General features: G+C 42.2%; 1 protein-coding gene across 1 annotated transcript in view; it reads left to right on the top strand.

Annotated features, from left to right (window-relative positions):
* LOC141128479 (C4b-binding protein alpha chain-like) overlaps positions 1 to 21,608 on the top strand; it is a 143,613-nt gene that overhangs the window by 103,086 nt on the left and 18,919 nt on the right. Inside the window, exon 7 of the mRNA XM_073615785.1 lies at positions 11,080 to 11,259. Coding sequence (XP_073471886.1) covers positions 11,080 to 11,259 — 180 coding nt within the window. The remainder of the gene's footprint in view (positions 1 to 11,079; positions 11,260 to 21,608) is intronic.

Below are 21,608 nucleotides of genomic sequence, written 5' to 3'. Positions count from 1 at the left end.
ATTTTATCCTCTGCTCCCTCTGTGATGACAGTACAGTGCATGCATTCTTTATCAGCAGCCATTGGCGTGGGGAAAAAAAGCCAAGCTGCCTGAGCCTGTCCTTGTGCCATACTCGCAAAGGTACTCGTTGACGGCCCTCTACTGCATGTGCATCTTTTAGCCTGACTCCTTGAATAGGCTCTTGAATTCTTAGGGGTACTGGTGGTTCGTAGGACAATTTAGCAGAAGAGGGAAGGGAGAAGGAGGAGGTGGTGGAGGTGACAAATCTTGCATCAACGTCAACTATATGTAGACGTGGTGGCAAAACAAGCTGCAGCACTGAGCCCTGTCCTGCATTCTTCTGAGTTGCAAGCAGTTACCCAGTGTGCTGTGAACAAAATGTAGTGTCCCTGATTATGCTTGCTGGACCACGTGTCAGCAGTAATGTGGACCTTGCAGCTGACTGCCTAGCCCAACGATGCCACAACATTGCTTTCCATGTGACGCTACAGAGCTGGAATGGCCTTACCTGCAAAGAAATGGCGATTGGAAACCTACCATTGTGGTACAGCACATTCTGCCAAATCGCGGAGGGGGGCAGAATTCACCAGACGAAAAGGCAGTTGCTTTGACAAGCTTGAATTTAGACGCTGGGCATGTGGATGGCAGTGACTGTGTATTTTTTTTTTTTTTTTGCTGCAACAGCTGGGGCAGAGAAATTTGCTTGCTATAGTCTACTACTTGTGGTGTGCTGCTGGCAGACATGCTGCAAGGATCTGTGACACCCTTCACTGAACCTTGTTAGAAGGCATGAATTGAGATAAAATCTTATGAACAAAGAACACGGAGGAGAGATGGGTTTGCTTTAAGGGCATTATCCAATGCATCCCAGTAATAAACAAAAGTCCTGGATGCCTTAACTCCAATATAAAAATGCATATAAAAGCAAAGGAGAAGGCCTTCAAAAAATATAAGAGTGTGGGATCATCATCAGCATTCAGACTTTATAAAGAATGCAACAAGAAATGTAAGGGTGCAATTAGGGCGGCTAAGATAGAACACGAAAGACACATGGAGGAGGAGAGCAAAAAAATCCCAAGAAATTCTTTATGTAAACAGTAAATAAAGGCAGGACAGACCATATTGGCCCCATAAAGAATGAGGAAGGACATCTGGTTACAAAGGATGGGGAGATGGCGAAGGTATTACATTTATTCTTCTCCTCAGTCTTCACGAGGGAATAGGGGTGGCTTCAGTAACCAAAACTGCAGTGTTTATGCTTATGACACGTCACAGGAAGCACCTCCCATGGTTAACAGAGGACAGAATTTAAAATTAGACTTGGGAAACTTAACATTAATAAATCACCGGGACCAGATGGCTTGCATCCAAGGGTACCTAAGGAACTCAGTCAAGTAACTGCCAGACCATTGTTCCTAATTTTTACTGACAGTCTACTGACTGGAATGGTACCAGGTGATTGGAGAAAAGCCAATGTAGCACCAATATTTAAAAAGGGCCCAAAATGCATCCCTGGGAATTGCAGACCAGTTAGCCTAACATCAATAGTATGCAAGCTCTTGGAGGAGATAAGGGACTATATACAAGATTTTAGTAACGAGAACGGTATCATTAGCAGTAATTGGCATGGATTCATGAAGAATCGTTCTTGCCAAACCAATTTAATAACCTTCTATGAGGAGGTGAGTTGCCTTCTAGATAAAGTCCCGTAGACGTGGTGTATCTAGATTTTGCAAAAGCATTTGACACAGTTCTCCATAAACGTTTACTGTACAAAATAAGGTCCGTTGACATGGACCATAGGGTGAGTACATGGATTGAAAACTGGCTACAAGGGCGAGTTCAGAGGGTAGTGAAAAATGGGGAGTACTTGGAATGATCAGAGGTGGGTAGTGGGGTCCCCCAGGGTTCTGTGCTGGGACCAATCCTATTTATTTTGTACATAAACGACCTGGAGGATGGGGTAAACAGTTCAGTCTCTGTATTTGCGGACGATACTAAGCTAAGCAGGGCAATAACTTCTCCACAGGATGTGGAAACCTTGCAAAAAGATCTGAACTTAATTTAACTTGAAATTAATGGGATGAGTAACTACATGGCAAATGAGGTTTAATGTAGAAAAATGTAAAATAATGCATTTGGTTGGCAAAAATATGAATGCAATCTATACACTGGGGGGAGAACCTCTGGGGGAATCTAGGATGGAAAAGGACATGGGGGTCCTAGTATATGATAGGCTCAGCAATGGCATGCAATACCAAGCTGCTGAAATATTGATATAATTACAGTGGTCAAACATTGACCACTGTAATTATATCAATAATTCAACATTTGTGAACTATGTACAAACTATATGTGTTTAACCTTAATTGTTAAATTAAAAATTAGTTTTTTATAATTTTTTTTGTCTAGTTTGTCTGCACCGTTAAAATCCCTTCATTCTCCTTGCCATTTACAATCACTTTCAGGGATGTGGTGCCTATCCAATAGGGTGTTTCACCATTAATCGGAACCAAAACTTCCTTGTACTACGTAGAGGGTTCTTTACTGTAAGAGCGGCGGTGGTCTCAGCGGGGAGCATCGATAGTTTAAAAAAACTATTAGATAAGCACCTGAATGACCGCAACATACAGGAATATACATTGTAATACTGACACATAATAACACACATAGGTTGGACTTGATGGACTTGTCTTTTTTCAACCTCACCTACTATGTGACTGTGACTATGTGATAATCCCTGTCAGTGGAGGCTGCTGAGGTCATGAGATATAGCGGGGGTAGACCTGAAAAGTGAGGAGGAGCAGAATTGCATGCCTTTTATGTGGCTTTCAGGTGCTCTTGCAAAAGGGCTGAGTGGTGGGAGGTTAAATGCCTTGTCAAACATGTGATACCCAAATGGCTGGTGTTTTTGCCACGCTTGATCAGCTTGAGGCAAAGTTTGCAAATTGCAACAGTGCGATAGGCTGCAAATGTGCTAAAAAAAGGCCCAGACAGCTGAGCTGTAGGAAGTGGGGCAGGAGGTAACCGGTCCAAAATGTTGCATAGTTACATAGTTAGTTAATCAGGTTGAAAAAAGACACAAATCCATCTAGTTCAACCATAAAAATAAATAATAATATACAATCCCATATACAAAATCCTATACCCACAGTTGATCCAGAGGAGGGAGAAAAACCCCAGCAAAGCATGATCCAATTTGCAACAGCAGAGGAAATTCCTTCCTGATCCCAGAGATGCAATTGGATTTTCCCTGGATCAACTTCACCTATAAATGTTAGTACCCAGTTATATTATGTACATTTAGGAAAGTATCCAGGCCTTTCTTAAAGCAATCTACTGAGCTGGCCAGATTCACCTCTGGAGGGAGCCTATTCCACATTTTCACAGCTCTTACTGTGGAGAAACCTTTCCGTATTTGGAGAAATCTCTTTTCCTTTAGAGATCCATGCATCCATGCATGATGCTTGGGCTATGCTATGGCAGGAGTAGCTGTGTGCCTGAGGACAGACACGGATGCTGCTGGCCCCCTTTACAGTGCCATGGGAACGACTGCCTCTCCTTGGCCTCTCAGACATGATTGGGGGGGGGGGGGGGGGTTGGGGGGGCTTATTACCAAAATGTAATAGAGAAGGGTAAATGTGTATTTGGATGCACTCTATTCAATGGAAAAAAACTGCACTGATGGAATTCAATATACTGCCGTAAAAGTGCACTAAGGCACTTCAGTACACTGCAGTAAACTTGCACTAACGCACATCAGTATACTGCAGTAGACGTGCACCAACACACCTCAATATACTGCAGTAAACTTGCACCAACGCACCTTGATATACTGCAGTAGAAAGAGTTTTAGTTGTATCATCAGAGTGGTACTGTGGATACAAAAAAATATGCAAAAGTGCCACGTCCCTGATAGGATTGGAAGGCTAAATAAATAAATTGATGATGGACTTTGTAGGCACCACAATAACAATGTTTATAAAATTCCATTGTCTTTTATTACATATTATAAAATTTACAGTGCTGAAACCTTTTCCACAGCTCTACATGTTACTTATGGAAACGCTTCTTCAGGAGCTTAGGCATGTATTCTACATGAATAGTATAAATGAATGGTAAATCTCACAAGGAATACATCTCTAAAAAAATAATTATATATGTATAATAGCTGGTTGTCTACCACCCAACAAGCAAAAGGTCAAAACAGCCCAAGTGTAGAACAAACATACCATGGCAATCTTCTTATAGCCTAGGCTATCTTTATGTAGAGCAACAATTCTTTTTTTCAGATCCTCAGAGACTTCTTTGCCCTGAGGTGCCATGTTGAACTTCCAGTGACCAGTATGAGAAAGTGAGAGCGATAACACCAAATTTAGCACATCTGCTCCCCATTCACACCTGAGACCTTGTAACACTAACGAGTCACGTGACACTGGGGAGGGAAAATGGCTAATTGGGCCCAATTTGGCCATTTTCACTTAGGGCTGTATCTTTATTGCCAGTGGTTTAGACATTAATGGCTGTGTGTTGATTGATGCCATTTCCGGTTTCACGATCATGACGTCTTGGTTGGGACAGGTGTACAAAGGGACGCGGTCAGCGTCTTATACAGTCACCATTCACCACGCTGGGTGGTCCGGGAATGGCAGAGCTGTGTAGCGGAAGTTTCTTTATGCGGTAGGTTATTAAAATGGCTGCCTATAGGGGGGTATATTCTCTCATAGGCGAATACGTTCGGTATCTAGCAATCCCGTTTATATTCTTACCTTGTTAGGTGACTGCTGGCAACTATAGTGTGGTCAATAGAAACCTCATGGATGGTTAAAAAAAACAATTTCAACCATTACGTAGCATCTTTGTTAGATTCATCTATTTCTACTGTGTTTGTCACCTTGTATAATATAGGCAAATTGCAGAGCAGTTGTTGCTTGGTAATTTTTGCTATGATTAGGAAAGTTCCCTTTTTGTATGTTTGGTAACTTCTGTTTTCCATATATAACATCAAAAATGCACTACCCATTTCTCTAAATGGATCTACTTTTGTATACAGAGTATTTTAATACCTGGCAATACATCCACGCAGTCCCCGGTGTATCTTGGACACCTGTTTCCTTCTACATAATCTTTGATTGGTGAATTATCACTATGATCAAAATGATGCAAGTCTCTAGCCCTATTTCTATAATATTCTACCTGTACGTAAAACAGGTTTGGATTTACTTGAGCTTGAGTGTATTTCCTTTTATGGGTGGCTCTAGTGCAGGCATGTCCAAATTACGGCCCGCGGGCCAATCGTGGCCTGCGTTCCGGTTTCGGACGGCCCGCCTGGTAATTTTGACATATATTTTGTGGCCCCCAACAAATCCTAGAGTGCCGGAGGCCACAAAAGATAGATATGCTGGCTGCCTTGGAGGGGACGGGACGAGTGCCGTGCCACAGGAGAGGAGTATTTCCTGTTTACATGGCGTCCTGTGTAAAAGGAAGTCCTGTCTCCTGCGCTGCCATTGGACAACTGTTTTGTTCATCATAGGAGGTGGGACTTTCAATTTAAAGAGGCCACCAATAAAAAAAGGAGTTTCTCCTGTATGTCTGTTGGCGCTTGTCCCACCCCCTCCCTGTCTCCTCCAAGGCTGCAGATAAACATGAATCAGGCTGCACTGACGGCAATGGTGAGTCTGCATTCATGTCAATGTGGGTGCTGCATTCATGGCAATGGAGTGGGTGCTGCATTCATGGCAATGGAGTGGGTGCTGCATTCATGGCAATGGAGTGGGTGCTGCATTCATGGCAATACGGTGGGTGCTGCATTCATGGCAATACGGTGGGTGCTGCATTCATGGCAATACGGTGGGTGCTGCATTTTTGGCAATACGGTATATCCAAAAAACACGCCCAAGCTCATCTGTTCGCCACACACAGCACAAAGGCAAGAGAATTGTTGCTGGGCAGTGTATTAGTGCTTGGACGAACACACTTAGACCGAATTTTAATGGTTTAAACAATGTCAGGCAAAATGGTCAGCCCTCAAGCATGTTCACTTCATCAAATCTGACCCTCTTTGAAAAAAGTTTGGACACCCCTGCTCTAGTGCCTTATTTTATGTACTATCTGATCAATTATGCATCAGTAAACCAATAAACCAATGTTTCATGTGCCCCCACAGCCATGGTGTGTTTGTTCTACACTTGGGCTGTTTGTTTTGACCTTTTGCTTGTTGGATGATAAACAACCAGATATATATATCTATATAGATATATATATCTATATAGATATATATATCTATATAGATATATAGATATATATATATATATATATATATATATATATATATATATATATATATATATATATATATATATCTATCTAATACACAGGGCTTTTTTCTCAAACAATAGGTGCTGGAACTTAACCACGGCCCCACAAAACCCCTCCCCTACACACACTCTCCAAATCACATCAAATAGTGGGTGTGTTCAGTCAAATTTCACAAAAACAGTAGGAGCGTCTTAAAGGGGCATTAAGTACCAAGATTGCACTACATACAGAGTGCAGAGCTGTCACTTGTAGACACAGAAACCAGACTTCTGTGTTTACAAATGATTGTGGTGAGTAGGCACCAAAGAGTCTGAGCCAGAGGTGGTGGAACTGAGTTCCACCAAGTTCCCCCTGAAACATAAATATTTTATTAAATCTTCATGTGACAATACTGCAGAAATGACAATTGTATAACAGTGTAAATTCGCTGTCCCCTTTAAAATAACTCAACACACAGCCATTAATGTCTAAACTGCTTTAGCCGTTTTCCCTCCCCAGTGTCACGTGACTCGTTAGTGTTACAAGGTCTCAGATGTGAATGGGGAGCAGGTGTGCTAAATTTGGTGTTATCGCTCTCACTTTCTCATACTGGTCACTGGAAGTTCAACATGGCAGCTCATGGCGAAAAAGTCTCTGAGGATCTGAAAAAAAGAATTGTTGCTCTACATAAAGATAGCCTAGGCTATAAGAAGATTGCCAAGACCCTGAAACTGAGCTTCAGCACAATGGCCAAGACCATACAGCAGTTTAACAGGACAGGTTCCACTCAGAACAGGCCTCACCATGGTCGACCAAAGAAGTTGACTGCATGTGCTCAGCGTCGTATCCAGAGGTTGTCTTTGGGAAATAGACGTGAGTGCTGCCAGCATTGCTGCAGAGGTTGAAGGAGTGGGGGGTCAGTCTGTCAGTACTCAGACCATACACCGCACATTGCATTAAATTGGTTTGCATGGCTTTTGCCCCAGAAGGAAGCCTCTTCTAAAGATGATGTACAAGAAAGCCCGCAAACAGACCCCAAACACACGTCTAAGACCACTGCCTTGCTAAAGAAGCTGAGGGTAAAGGTGATGGACTGGCCAAGCATGTCTCCAGACCTAAACCCTATTGCGCATCTGTGGGGCATCCTCAATCGGAAGGTGGAGAAGCGCAAGGTCTCTAACATCCACCAGTTCCGTGATGTCGTCATGGAGGAGTGGCATCCTGTGAAGCTCTGGTGAACTCCATGCCCAAGAGGGTTATGACAGTGCTGGAAAATAATGGTGGCCACACAAAATATTGACACTTTGGTCCCAATTTGAACATTTTCACTTAGAGGTGTACTCACTTTTATTACGAGTGATTTAGACATTAGTGGCTGTGTGTTGAGTTATTTTGAGGGGACAGCAAATTTACACTGTTATACAAGCTGTACACTCTCTACTTTACATTGTAGCAAAGTGTCATTTCTTCAGTGTTACATAGTAGGTGAGGACAAAAAAGACACAAGTCCATCAAGTCCAGCCTATGTGTGTGATTATGTCAGTATTACATTGTGTGTATGTGTGTGTGTGTGTGTGTGTGTATATATATATATATATATATATATATATAGAGAGATAGATATAGATATATATAGATATAGATATATATCTAGATATATATATAGATATCTATATATAGATATCTATATCTATATATAGATATCTTTATATAGATATAGATATCTATATATAGATATCTATATCTATATAGATATCTATATATAGATATATATCTCTCTATATATATCTCTATATCTATCCCTGTATGTTGTGCTCGTTCAGGTGCTTATCTAATAGTTTCTTGAAACTATCGATGCTCCCCGCTGAAACCACCGTCTGTGGAAGGGAATTCCACATCCGTGCTGCTTTTACAGTAAAGAGCCCTCTACGTAGTTTAAGGTTAAACCTCTTTTCTTCTAATTTTAATGAGTGGCCACGAGTCTTGTTAAACTCCCTTCCACAAAAAAGTTTTATCCCTATTGTGGGGTCACCAGTATGGTATTTGTGAATTGAAATCGTATCCCCTCTGATGCGTCTCTTCTCCAGAGAGAATAAGTTCAGTGTTCGCAACCTTTCCTTATAACTAATATCCTCCAGACCCTTTATTAGCTTTGTTGCCCTTCTTTGTACTCGCTCCATTTCCAGTACATCCTTCCTGAAGACTGGTGCCCAGAACTGGACAGCATACTCCTAGGTGCGGCCGGACCAGAGTCTTGTAGATCGGGAGAATTCTCGTTTTATCTCTGGAATTAATCCCCTTTTTAATGCATGCCAATATTCTGTTTGCTTTGTTAGCAGCAGCTTGGCATTGCATTCCATTGCTGAGCCTATCATCTACTAGGACCCCCCAGGTCTTTTTACATCCTAGATTCCCCCAGAGGTTCTCCCCCCCCCCCCCCAATGTATAGATAGCATTCATATTTTTGCCAGCCAAATGCATTATTTTACATTTTTCTACATTGAACCTCATTTGCCATGTAGTTGCCCACCCCATTCATTTGTTCAGATCTTTTTGCAAGGTAGGATGCGGAGAAGTTATTGCCCTGCTTAGCTTAGTATAGTCTGCAAATACAGAGATTGAACTGTTTATCCCATCCTCCAGGTTGTTTATGAACAAATTAAACAGGATTGGTCCCAGCACAGAATCCTGGGGGACCCCACTAACCACCCCTGACCATTCCGAGTACTCCCCATTTTTCACCACCCTCTGAACTCACCGTGGAAGCCAGGTTTTAATCCATCTACTCACCCTATGGTCCATGCCAATGGACCTTATTTTGTACAGTAAATGTTTATGGGGAACTGTGTCAAATGCTTTTGCAAAATCCAGATACACCACGTCTACGGGCCTTCCTTTATCTAGATGGCAACTCACCTTCTCATAGAAGGTTAATAGATTGGTTTGGCAAGAACAATTCTTCATGAATCCATGCTGATTACTGCTCATGATACCGTTCTCATTACTAAAATCTTGTATATAGTCCCTGATCATCCCCTCCAAGAGTTTACATACTATTGATGTTAGGCTAACTGGTCTGTAATTCCCAGGGATGTATTTTGGGCCATTTTTAAATATTAATGCTACATTTCCACACGTAGCATGTAGAGCTGAGCTATGTCTTCCCACAAATAAACAGAATCAGATATATAAATGTAACAGCGCTACTAATGAATTAATAAGTAAAAAATATGACAATCGCATTTAAACAGTGCATTAAATTGAATTGAAAATCCTGTTTCAGCATCTACTTTTTCAGACTTTTTTTTTTTTTATATATATGTATTTGCGCGTATTTCCATGCATTTTCATGTAAATACGCTTGCACAAGTGCGCGAAAATGTTTTCTCGCGTTCTCGTTCTGCGCAATATGCAATGCATGGACTGTATTTTAGCTCAGTAAAAAAAAAAGCTGTATTGAGCCTTTTCAAGCTGCAGTGTGCAAAGAGGCCTAATATAATATTGTTCTGCCCCCATATTATTAGTTTGGAACTGGTCCCTAGTCATAGCCAACAGCTCTCCTGCTCCTTGTCCTATAGTCTATAGCTACACCTTTTGGTTACGATGCATAAGTTTGCTGTATCTGGCACCACAAGAGTTTAATCAACAAAGAGCGCTATAGCCATATTAAAGGGATGTCGGTACTTGGGTAGGACAGATTTATTTCTGTTTTATCATTTATTACAAAAAAATAAAACTTTACATTGCATATTTAATGGAGATTTTCAGAGCAAAAAAAGTACAATATTTCATTGGCCTCTCCTTGTCTTTACCCCCAGTGTCCTTGTTCTTAACTTGTCATGGAATACCATTTATATTTGTGTACAGTTGCACCTAGATTCCCAATTGTACAGAACAGTTCAACCTTGTTGTCAAATCGGTGACTGCAATCTTTAGAAAATCATTTGGGAAAACTTATAGAGTATTGTGGATAGGGTTACACAGATATCAACACTAGTATCTGAATGCGCAGATACTGACTGATCACTGACTGTTTACGATGCTTCAGTTTATGAATGAACGGGTGCCTCTGCCTCTTGTCCATTCATCTTCAGTGGAGCCGTTGCTGCAGAGAAAGGAACTGGGGAATCTGTCCTCGGTCCCTTTTTTCTGTCTTAAAGGGGAGATGTCAGGGATCTGTTTAGACCCCTGGTATCTCCCCAAAGCCCCCGGCTTCGTTATCGGCGAATACTTGAAAAAAGTATCGGTTCTTGTACTCAGTCTTAGGAAAGTGGTATCGGTGCAACCCTAATTGTGGAGATCTGTTAATACCATGGAAATGTCTGTTTTTCCTGGAACTACCATGTAAAGTATAACTTCATCTACTGTATTACTTGTTTTAGTTTTAAGTGGAATGGGGAATAATAGATTAGCTATCGTGTTTTATTGAACTATATGGCTCAGTTGGGTAGGGTTTCTTCTCTCCCTCTCTATTGTCTCTGTCATAACTTTGTCATTGGTACTGGAAATGAGGGGAAATCCGTGGAAAATGGAGAGCTATTATCTGACAGAGGTGCTAACCTCCCATTCTACAAAAAATTCATCTTTGCATTACTGTTGAAGGGACCGCAAAAAAAATAAAAACCCAACAGTAGATCCAAACCTTGCCTACTCCAGAAAAATTATTTTGGCTTAAATGTTCTTTTAACGGTATAACTTTTGTCTTTAGCTTTTTTTACGGATTCATCTAGTACAATATATTTTTTGTAAATTAACCAAATATTGTATTTTGCTTATTTACAGGTGTTGAATGTTCAAGTCCAGATGTGGCCAACGCAAAGAAATTATCTGGGTTTGTTGGTCCATACTATTACAAATTTGCAGTCACTTTTGAATGTTTTAAGGACTTTACAATGAAAGGCGCCAACTCTGTCAAGTGCAATGCCAGCAGCCACTGGGATCCTGCGTTGCCTACATGTAATAGTAAGTTGCACTATAATTTCCTGTTAATGTGCGAAAACGGCAGTCACCAAAACATCTAAGAACCTAAATAAATAAACTCATTAAACTTGTAGACAAAAATGTAATGCTCTAAATGGAGGCGCAACAGAGACCTTTTATACTTGCAGCATTGTCAACCTGGGAAAAGGGTAGTGTTAATTTGGCCGAACGCTAGTAGATTTTTTAATGAATGTTCATATGAGCATTTGTGCGAAAACTTCAGGGCATTCGCTGACTTGGCGAATGTCTTTCGAAAGTACTTCAAAATTTTGTTTGCTTTTATTAGTCAATTTTGGAATGAATAGGCTTTCGTGAATGGAAACCTCATTCATTGCTAGAAATTCATTCATTCATTCATTCAATAAAAATTTCTATCCTATTACTTTGCATTTTCCCGTCACTGTGGTCGAAAGCAAATGTCAATATGACCCCATTAAGGTTTATATAATCAAATGAATGTTCCTAAAACAAAGAATTTTTTTAACAAAATTCTACTAGTGTATGACCCGCTTAAAGTGGATGTAAACCCTCTCCTATACTCAGTGAAGTGAACATGATGATACACAGGGATTAAACTAATCTCCCTACAAAAGTTTTACATGCATATCTGTTGTCTTCAGCTTGCTATATTCTTTAGAAAGTGAACATCATGTTAGAATTTTTAGAAAACAGAAGTGGTCTTGGAACTTTAAATGAGGTGCATAACATACACCTCTATCCCTAATTCAGAAAAAAGAAAGGGGTTTTTGGGACTTTGAGTGAGACACAAGACACGTGGCAGGAGAAATTGTAAAATTGTTTAATTGGCATATATACAAAGCATACCTCATAAACATATGATACATAGATGAACATGAGTATTATTATCTATGTATAAAGCGATGGCATACAAAAAAGAATTATTAATCTATATACACACATGAAAAGGACAATTCCATAGCTCAACTCACCAACCAGTCTGCTGACCAACCAAATTTACCTGTCTAACCGTATGTTAAAGGCAGGGGTTTAGTTAGCACACATTTGCAAACGCATGTGAAAGCTGCAAGGCCTCGTCAAGGCACCCTGTATTACTTGCAGTCCTAACACTAAATTTATAAGTGTCTCCACAGTGGAAGCACATGCATTGAATGGATAGGTGTGAGACAGGTGAGCCTGGAGGCCGCCCTAGCCCCCTTAAAGGGACAGGACACACACTGGACACTCAGCAAGAGCAGCAAAGGCGTCCAGTGTGTCCCCGACCCAGATATACAAACGGTAACAAGACACTGGTCACCGCCCACACCCATAACTGGCCTTCACAGTAAGGAGCACATGGAGGGCATATACATACAAGAAAAGGACAATTCCATAGCTCAACTCACCAACCAGTCTGCTGACCAACCAAATTTACCTGTCTAACCGTATGTTAAAGGCAGGGGTTTAGTTAGCACACATTTGCAAACGCATGTGAAAGCTGCAAGGCCTCGTCAAGGCACCCTGTATTACTTGCAGTCCTAACACTAAATTTATAAGTGTCTCCACAGTGGAAGCACATGCATTGAATGGATAGGTGTGAGACAGGTGAGCCTGGAGGCCGCCCTAGCACCCTTAAAGGGACAGGACACACACTGGACACCCAGCAAGAGCAGCAAAGGCGTCCAGTGTGTCCCCGACCCAGATATACAAACGGTAACAAGACACTGGTCACCGCCCACACCCATAACTGGCCTTCACAGTAAGGAGCACATGGAGGGCATATACACACATGAAAAGGACAATTCCATAGCTCAACTCACCAACCAGTCTGCTGACCAACCAAATTTACCTGTCTAACCGTATGTTAAAGGCAGGGGTTTAGTTAGCACACATTTGCAAACGCATGTGAAAGCTGCAAGGCCTCGTCAAGGCACCCTGTATTACTTGCAGTCCTAACACTAAATTTATAAGTGTCTCCACAGTGGAAGCACATGCATTGAATGGATAGGTGTGAGACAGGTGAGCCTGGAGGCCGCCCTAGCCCCCTTAAAGGGACAGGACACACACTGGACACTCAGCAAGAGCAGCAAAGGCGTCCAGTGTGTCCCCGACCCAGATATACAAACGGTAACAAGACACTGGTCACCGCCCACACCCATAACTGGCCTTCACAGTAAGGAGCACATGGAGGGCATATACATACAAGAAAAGGACAATTCCATAGCTCAACTCACCAACCAGTCTGCTGACCAACCAAATTTACCTGTCTAACCGTATGTTAAAGGCAGGGGTTTAGTTAGCACACATTTGCAAACGCATGTGAAAGCTGCAAGGCCTCGTCAAGGCACCCTGTATTACTTGCAGTCCTAACACTAAATTTATAAGTGTCTCCACAGTGGAAGCACATGCATTGAATGGATAGGTGTGAGACAGGTGAGCCTGGAGGCCGCCCTAGCACCCTTAAAGGGACAGGACACACACTGGACACCCAGCAAGAGCAGCAAAGGCGTCCAGTGTGTCCCCGACCCAGATATACAAACGGTAACAAGACACTGGTCACCGCCCACACCCATAACTGGCCTTCACAGTAAGGAGCACATGGAGGGCATATACATACAAGAAAAGGACAATTCCATAGCTCAACTCACCAACCAGTCTGCTGACCAACCAAATTTACCTGTCTAACCGTATGTTAAAGGCAGGGGTTTAGTTAGCACACATTTGCAAACGCATGTGAAAGCTGCAAGGCCTCGTCAAGGCACCCTGTATTACTTGCAGTCCTAACACTAAATTTATAAGTGTCTCCACAGTGGAAGCACATGCATTGAATGGATAGGTGTGAGACAGGTGAGCCTGGAGGCCGCCCTAGCCCCCTTAAAGGGACAGGACACACACTGGACACCCAGCAAGAGCAGCAAAGGCGTCCAGTGTGTCCCCGACCCAGATATACAAACGGTAACAAGACACTGGTCACCGCCCACACCCATAACTGGCCTTCACAGTAAGGAGCACATGGAGGGCATATACATACAAGAAAAGGACAATTCCATAGCTCAACTCACCAACCAGTCTGCTGACCAACCAAATTTACCTGTCTAACCGTATGTTAAAGGCAGGGGTTTAGTTAGCACACACATGCACGCATCTGAAATCATAGTATCCCATGGAAGTAAATAGTATAAAAAGCCAATTCTTATAGAATAATGGATACAATTGGGTTATAAGATACAAATGAATCACAGTTAAGGTCAAGCTATATGTTGGGAGCATGATGACATTGATAGGGTCAATGCGTTTCGTGGCCAGTCACCACTCGGGAGAAAACGCATAGCATATTTGAAAAAATAAAAAAAGGTACCAAATAGGATCTAATGTTTTGCCCAGATAGTAAGAAACAAGGTAGGGGCAAGGGGAAACAAGATGTGTATTGTTCTATATAAGCAGTGTTGCAAGTCAGGTTCTGCAAGGCATGTCTGTCCCGGGAGCTGAGGGAATGAACCCAAGGAAGAAGCGAGCGCAACAACACACCCCAGGAGCACCCTCTAAACGTAATAGGCAAGCGTGGAAAAATTCCAAATATGTCCGTAGAGTAAATTATATTGGACCAATGTGCGAATGGTACCAGTATACACATACATTATTAATGAACTATACACCAACACCCATTATTGCCTGAAAAAAATAAAAGCGTAGTGGATACAAAGTGAAGGGAATAGTATGTCACATAAAGAGAAAAGGAAATAAAAAGTGACAAATCGCATGAAAAAAAATACCCCAAAGGGGAAAGGTGAAGATCAAGGTATATGCAGTCTTGGTGATAGAGAGGAAAACAGAGATAGTTACCTGGTGACATCGCATAGAGACGTGCTCTGAGACATGATGTGCATGTGTGGGGAGAAAGACCAGAGTGTGAATAAGACTCCCAGTGGGGGTATAAGTAACACCTGACACTCCCCGGGCTCCTCCCATACCTAATCATGGATAAGAAACCAATACCCATTGTTGCCTGGAAAAGTGAAAAGTATAGTGGATACAAAGTGAAAGAAAACATACCACAAAATGGAAAATAAAATAAAAAGGTGAAACACCGCATGAAGGTAATGCAGTTTCCCAAAAGAGGGGAAGGGTGAGGAAAAACAAAAAAAGTGTGAGATAATGGCGATAGAGAAAAATCGCAAGAATAGTTACCTGGTGACATTGCACAGAGATGTGCTCTGAGGCATGATATGTATATGTGAGGAAAAAGCCTGAGTGAACAAGACTCCAAAGAGGGTGTATACAACACTCGACACTCTCCAGGCCCCTCCCAGCTTCATTCTATGCATGGAAGATCGAAGAGAGATGGCCTCGCGCCAGCGGCAACACCATCTGCTGATGGCGCCCAACCACTCCCGTTGTGTACCAGCTGGATGATTAATGCGTCGGTGTCATGGCGTTCGCCAGGACGCACAACATACAGCGTGGGGCGTGACGCTGATGCACATCGGGAAACCCGCCCGCCCCTTGTGTGAAACACAGCAGAGGGGGAGGGCACCCAACGTGCTTTGCAGCTCCTGGGTATACAGACAGATACACAGCCTGACAAGCAAAAACCACCTAAAATAGAAACTATCACTATATATGGAATAAAGGATGTGTGTATTTCAAAAGCTAGGCTCAGTAGAAATATTAAACTGACATATGCGGACAAAATGTATAGTAACATCCATATCATACACCAGTATGAATTGATCAAAAAGTAACAAATTAATCCAGACCAACCACTCAATTGTGCCTCCATCCCTATTAATATAGAAAACCAGAAGAGGTTTTGGGACTTTACATGAGGTGCATGATAACATACACCTCCATCCCTAATTGACGTGAACAGCCCCAGATGATACACAGGGATGAAACAATTCTTCCTACATAAGTTTTACACGTATATCTGCTGTCTTCAGCTTTCTAAATTCCTTAGAAAGTAAACATTATGTTAGAATTTTTACTTCCTGCTTAGCAGTGGGAGTGGGGTCTTGACATACACTGTGTGACAGCTATTGGAGAAAAGGCACACCCCCCCCCCCCCCCCTCCACATAGGCAGTGTAAGGAAGATACTTGCAGAGCTGTGCTGTGAATAGACCAGCTCTCCGCTAATCTATTTATAGCACCCACCCTGACATAAACTTCCAGCTGCTTTTATTTCCCGTGTCAGAGAACTTGTCAGAAGTTATCATGCTGATAAGAGGAACTAAGCAGCAGAAAGACACGGGGCTTTGGAGAGAGAAAAGTAAAGACTACAGCTATATGTGCCTAAGTCAGCCTACCATTGTTAAGCGATGTAGTAGTGGGAGGATGATTATTATTAATAATTTATTACTATAATGCGAGTTATTCCAGCAGAATAATGAGGGGGCGCCCCTGCTCGCTCGAGTGGGGAGAAGACTTCTGCAGTTCTCACGGGTCTGGTAGGAAGAGTGTCTGAGCCTACGGCCACATCACCCTGAAAGCGTATCTACGTTTCGAGGTAGAAAATCTTCGTTTTCAGTTTGTAGCTCTGCCTTTCGGTTTAGCTACTGCACCTTGAGTATTTACAAAGGTCCTGGCCCCTCCTAGAGCCGGATTAAGGGCCCAAGGTATAACTATTATAGCTTACCTAGTACTAGTACCTAGTACCTATAACTATTATAGCTTACCTACGATCTGCTCTTGTTAGACCAGTTGGTAGCCCACTTAGACCAATGTATGATCCACAGTCAACTACCTGGAATACCTAGGTTGGATTCTCAACCTAGGGAAATCTTCCTTAAAAAAAAAAAAAAAAAATATCAAGGAGATTAGAATACCTGGGTCTGATTATTGATACAGCCCAGAAAAGAGTATTCTTGCCCCAGGTAAAGATCAGGGCCATAAATGAACTGATTCAGGTGGTCAAGGCAAAGAAGAATCCTTCTATTCGACTTTGCATGAGGTTGTTGGGAAAGATGGTGGCTTCATTTGAGGCCGTTCCTTATGCTCAGTTTCATTTGAGGCTGCTGCAAAACAGTATCTTATTGGCTTGGAACAATAAGGTGCAAGCTCTAGATTTCCCAATGTATCTGTCTCCAGGGTGCGCCGAAACCTCAGTTGGTGGTTGACAACCAAGAATCTTCAGAAGGGAAAATCTTTCCTACCAGTTAGCTGGAAGATGGTAACAATGACCTTGTCTATTAACATTCTACAGATCCGGGCAGCGTGCTTGGCCCTGAGGACCTGGACTTTCAGGTTACGGAATTGTCCTGTCGCTGATCTCAGAGGCCAAGCAGGGTTGGGCCTGGTCAGTACCTGGATGGGGGGCCACCTGGGAATACCAGGTGCCGTAGGCTGCAGGTGGGTGACTTCCTCAATAACTCTAGGGTACAAACTTGAGTTCCGAAAGTCCCTGTCTCCTTGTTTTCTCAGATTCCAGAGGAAAAGAAGTCTCTCTTTCAAGCTTTGGACCATCTTTTGTCTCAAGAAATTGATCTTAGTGGTTCCCATGCAAGAGCAGGGATTGGGGTTTTATTTAAACCTTTTCACGGTACCAAAACCAAATGGGTATGTCAGACCCATTCTAGATCTCGAAGATCCAAACCGGTTTCTGAACATCCGCTCTATTCGCATGGAGTCAATCCAATCAGTGGTCTCCGTCCTACAAAGTGGAGAACTTCTGGTGTCAATAGACATCAGTATTGCAGACCTCCATGTACCTATATTTCACGCTCACCAGAAATATCTTAACTTGGGCAGAAAACAATGTACCTTGCCTATCAGCAGTCTTCATTCCGGGAATAGAAAATTGACAGGCGGACTACTTAAGTCACCAGCAGTTGTGCCCGGGAGAATGTGACCTTTACCCCGATATCTTCCTGGTAATGCGCTGAAGATGGGGGGATCTCAGCTGTAGAAGGGTTTGCATCCAGGTTCAACAAGAGAATCGACAACTTTGTGTCAAGAACAAGGGATCCGCTAGCATGCGGAAAAAATGCCTTAGTAGTCCCGGGGAATCAGTTCTCACTGATTTATGCATTTCCTCCTATTCTGCTGCTTCCACGACTGCTTCAGAGGATCAAGCAGGAAGGGAAATCTGTGATTCTTGTGGCCCAGAAGATCTTGGTATGCAGAGATCATAAAGATGGCGGTAGAGGGGACTCATGGACCCTACCACCACTTCCAGACCTTTTCTCGCAAGGTCCGGTATTCCATCCTACCTTACAAACGCTAAATTTAACGGTTTGGCTATTGTGACCCACGTTCTGAAGAAGGGTGGGCTGTCTGGTCCAGTGGTATTTACCTTGGTTAATGCAGAGAAGCTGGCTTCCAGAATCTTAAAGTATAGTGTCTGGAAAGCATATGTCTCTGGGTGTGATTCCAGGGGTTGGCACCCCAGGAAGTATGTCATAGGTAGAATTCATGACTTCGGTAGATGAGGTTAGAAATGAAGCTGGCCTTGCATACTATCAAAGGCCAGGTTTTGGCCTTATCGACATTATTTGAACAACCTCTTGCTTCGCATTCTTTGATTCATAGCTTATTCAGGGGGTAATATGGCTTAATCCTCCGGTTAAGTCACCCCTGAACCCTTGGGACTTGAGTTTAGTTTGGTCAGCATTTCTGAAACAGCCTTTTTGAGCCGATACAGCATATTTCCTTGGTCCTTTTGACAAGGAAACTCATTTTTTGGTAGCCATATCTTCTGCAAGAAGGGTATCAAAGTTGGCTGCTCTTTCTTGTGAAGAGCCATATTTGATTATTCACAAGGATAAGGTAGTATTGCGTCCTCATCCTAACTTTCTACCGAAGGTAGTGTAGTTTTTATCTGAACCAGGATATTGTTCGACCTTCATTTTTCCCAGATCCTGTTCTACAGAAGGCAAGTTACTACAGTCTCTTGATGTGGTGAGAGCACTCAAGGTCTACTTGAAGGTGACTGCTCAAATTAAAAAAACTGATGTTTTGTTGTATTGCCTGAAGGCCCTAGAAAAAGGACAGGCAGCATCGAAATCTACTATTTCTAAATGGATTCAGCAAGTAACTGTTCGGGCTTATGGTTTAAAGAGGAGGATTTCACCCTCTCAAATCAAAAGCGCACTCCACTAGGACTGTTAGTGCTTCGTGGGAGTGCATCACCAAGCTTCCATGGTTCAAATCTGCAAGGCCTCAACTTGGTCTTCAGTCCATACATTTACCAGATTTTATCACCTTTGGGCATAGTGTGCTGCAGGCAGCAGTAAAAGTCCTCTAGTCTCATGTTACCCTAATTCTGATGTGTCTCCCTCCCCTCAGTTGGCATTGCTCTGGGACATCCCACATAGTAATTACTATGGCGCTGTGTCCTGTGCTGTACGATTAAGAAAACAGGGTTTTTATAACGACTTACCTGTAAAATCCTTTTCTTTGAAGTACATCATGGGACACAGAGGTCCCTCCCTTCTTTCTGGTATACACGTGTATTGCTTTGCTACAAAAACTGAGGTACTCCCAGTAGTGGGAGGGCTTATATAGGGAGTGGACTTCCTGTTTTAGGGCGTGCCAGTGTCCATCACCTGAAGGTGGCCTATAACCCACATAGTAATTACTATGGCTCTGTGTCCCGTGATCTACTTCAAAGAAAAGGATTTTACAGGTAAGCTGTTAAAAAAAAATCCTATTTTTGCGATATAAACGGAAAAAGTCCAAAAATATTGAAAAAAAAATTATATTTTCTACTTTGTTTATAAAAAAAATTAAAGAAACTTAATTTTAGTCATACATTTAGGTCAAAATGTATTCAGCCACGTGCCTTTGGTAAAAAAAAAAAAAAGTCAATAAGCGTTTATTGGTTTGCACAAAAGTTATAGCATCTACAAACTAGGGTACATTTTCTGGAATTTACCCAGCTTTTAGTTTATGACTGCCTATCTCCTTTCTTTAGGTGCTAAAATGGCAGGGCAGTACAAACCCCCCCCCCCCCCCCCCCCCCAAATGACCCAATTTTGGAAAGTAGACGCCTCAAGGAACTTTTTGAGAGGCATGTTGAGTCCATTGAATATGTTATTTTTTGTCACAAGTGATTGAAAAATTACAAAAAAAAAAAATTCACAAAGTTGTCTCTAAATGATGATATATTGCTCACACGTGCCATGTTTATATGTGGAATTACACACAAATACATTCTGCTGCTTCTCTTGAGTATGGGGATACCTCATGTGTGAGGCTTTTTGGGAGCCTAGCCGTGTAACAGGACCCCGAAAACCAAGCACCCTTGGTACACCCTTAGGAATTTCTAAGGGTGTAAATTTTTGATTTCACTCCTCACTACCTATCACAGTTTCAAAGGCCATAAAATGCCAAGATAGCGCAACCCCCCCCCCCCCCCCCCCCCCCCAAATGACCCCATTTTGGAAAGTAGACACCCCAGGCTATTTGATGAGAGGCATGATGAGTCCATGGAATATTTTGTATTTTGCCACAAGTTGTGGGAATGACCATTTCTTTTTCTTTGCACAAAGCTGTCACTAGGTGATCTATTGCTCAAACATGCCCATTGAATATTTAATTTTTTTGTCACAAGTGATTGAAAGATGACAAAAAAAATTTATACAAAGTTGTCACTAAATGATATATTGCTCACATGTGCCATGGGCATATGTGAAATTACACCCCAAAATACATTCTGCTGCTTCTCCTGAGTATAGGGATACCACATGTGTGAGACTTTTTGGGAGCCTAGCCACGTACAGGACCCAGAAAACCAATCACCGCCTTCAGGATTTCTAAGGGCGTAAAATGGTGATTTCCCTTCCTCACTACCTATCACAGTTTTTCAGAGGCCCTGAAATGTCAAGATAGCACAAAACCCCCACAAATGACCCCATCTTGCAAAGAAGACACTTTAAGCTATTTGCTGAGAGGCATGGTGAGTCCATGGAATATTTTATTGTTATGCCACAAGTTTCAGGAAAATTACATTTTTTTTTTTTTATTTACAGAAAGTTGTCACTAATTGTTATGCTGCTTCTCCTGAGTATGGGGATACCACATTTGTGGGACTTTTTGGCAGTCTAACTGCATACCGGATCCGGAAAGCCGATCACCGCCTTCAGGCTTTCTAAGGACGTACATTTTTTATTTCACTCCTCACTGCCTATCAGTTTCGGAGGCCATGAACTGCCCAGATAGCACAACCCCCCCCCCCCCCCAAATGACCCCATTTTGAAAAGTAGACACCCCAAGCTATTTGCTGAGAGGCATGTTGAGTATTTTGCAGATCTCGCTTTTTTTTGCACAGTTTTGAAAATTGAAAAAAAAATTAAGAATTTTCTTTTTTCATTTTCAAAAATAAATGAGATCTGCAAAATACTCACCATGCCGCTTAGCAAATACCTTGGGGTGTCTA

This window comes from Aquarana catesbeiana, linkage group LG02 (assembly GCF_042186555.1).
Source record: "Aquarana catesbeiana isolate 2022-GZ linkage group LG02, ASM4218655v1, whole genome shotgun sequence".
Lineage (NCBI taxonomy): Eukaryota > Metazoa > Chordata > Amphibia > Anura > Ranidae > Aquarana > Aquarana catesbeiana.
The sequence above is the reverse complement of the archived record's forward strand: the minus strand, read 5'-3'. Positions and strand labels throughout refer to the sequence as shown.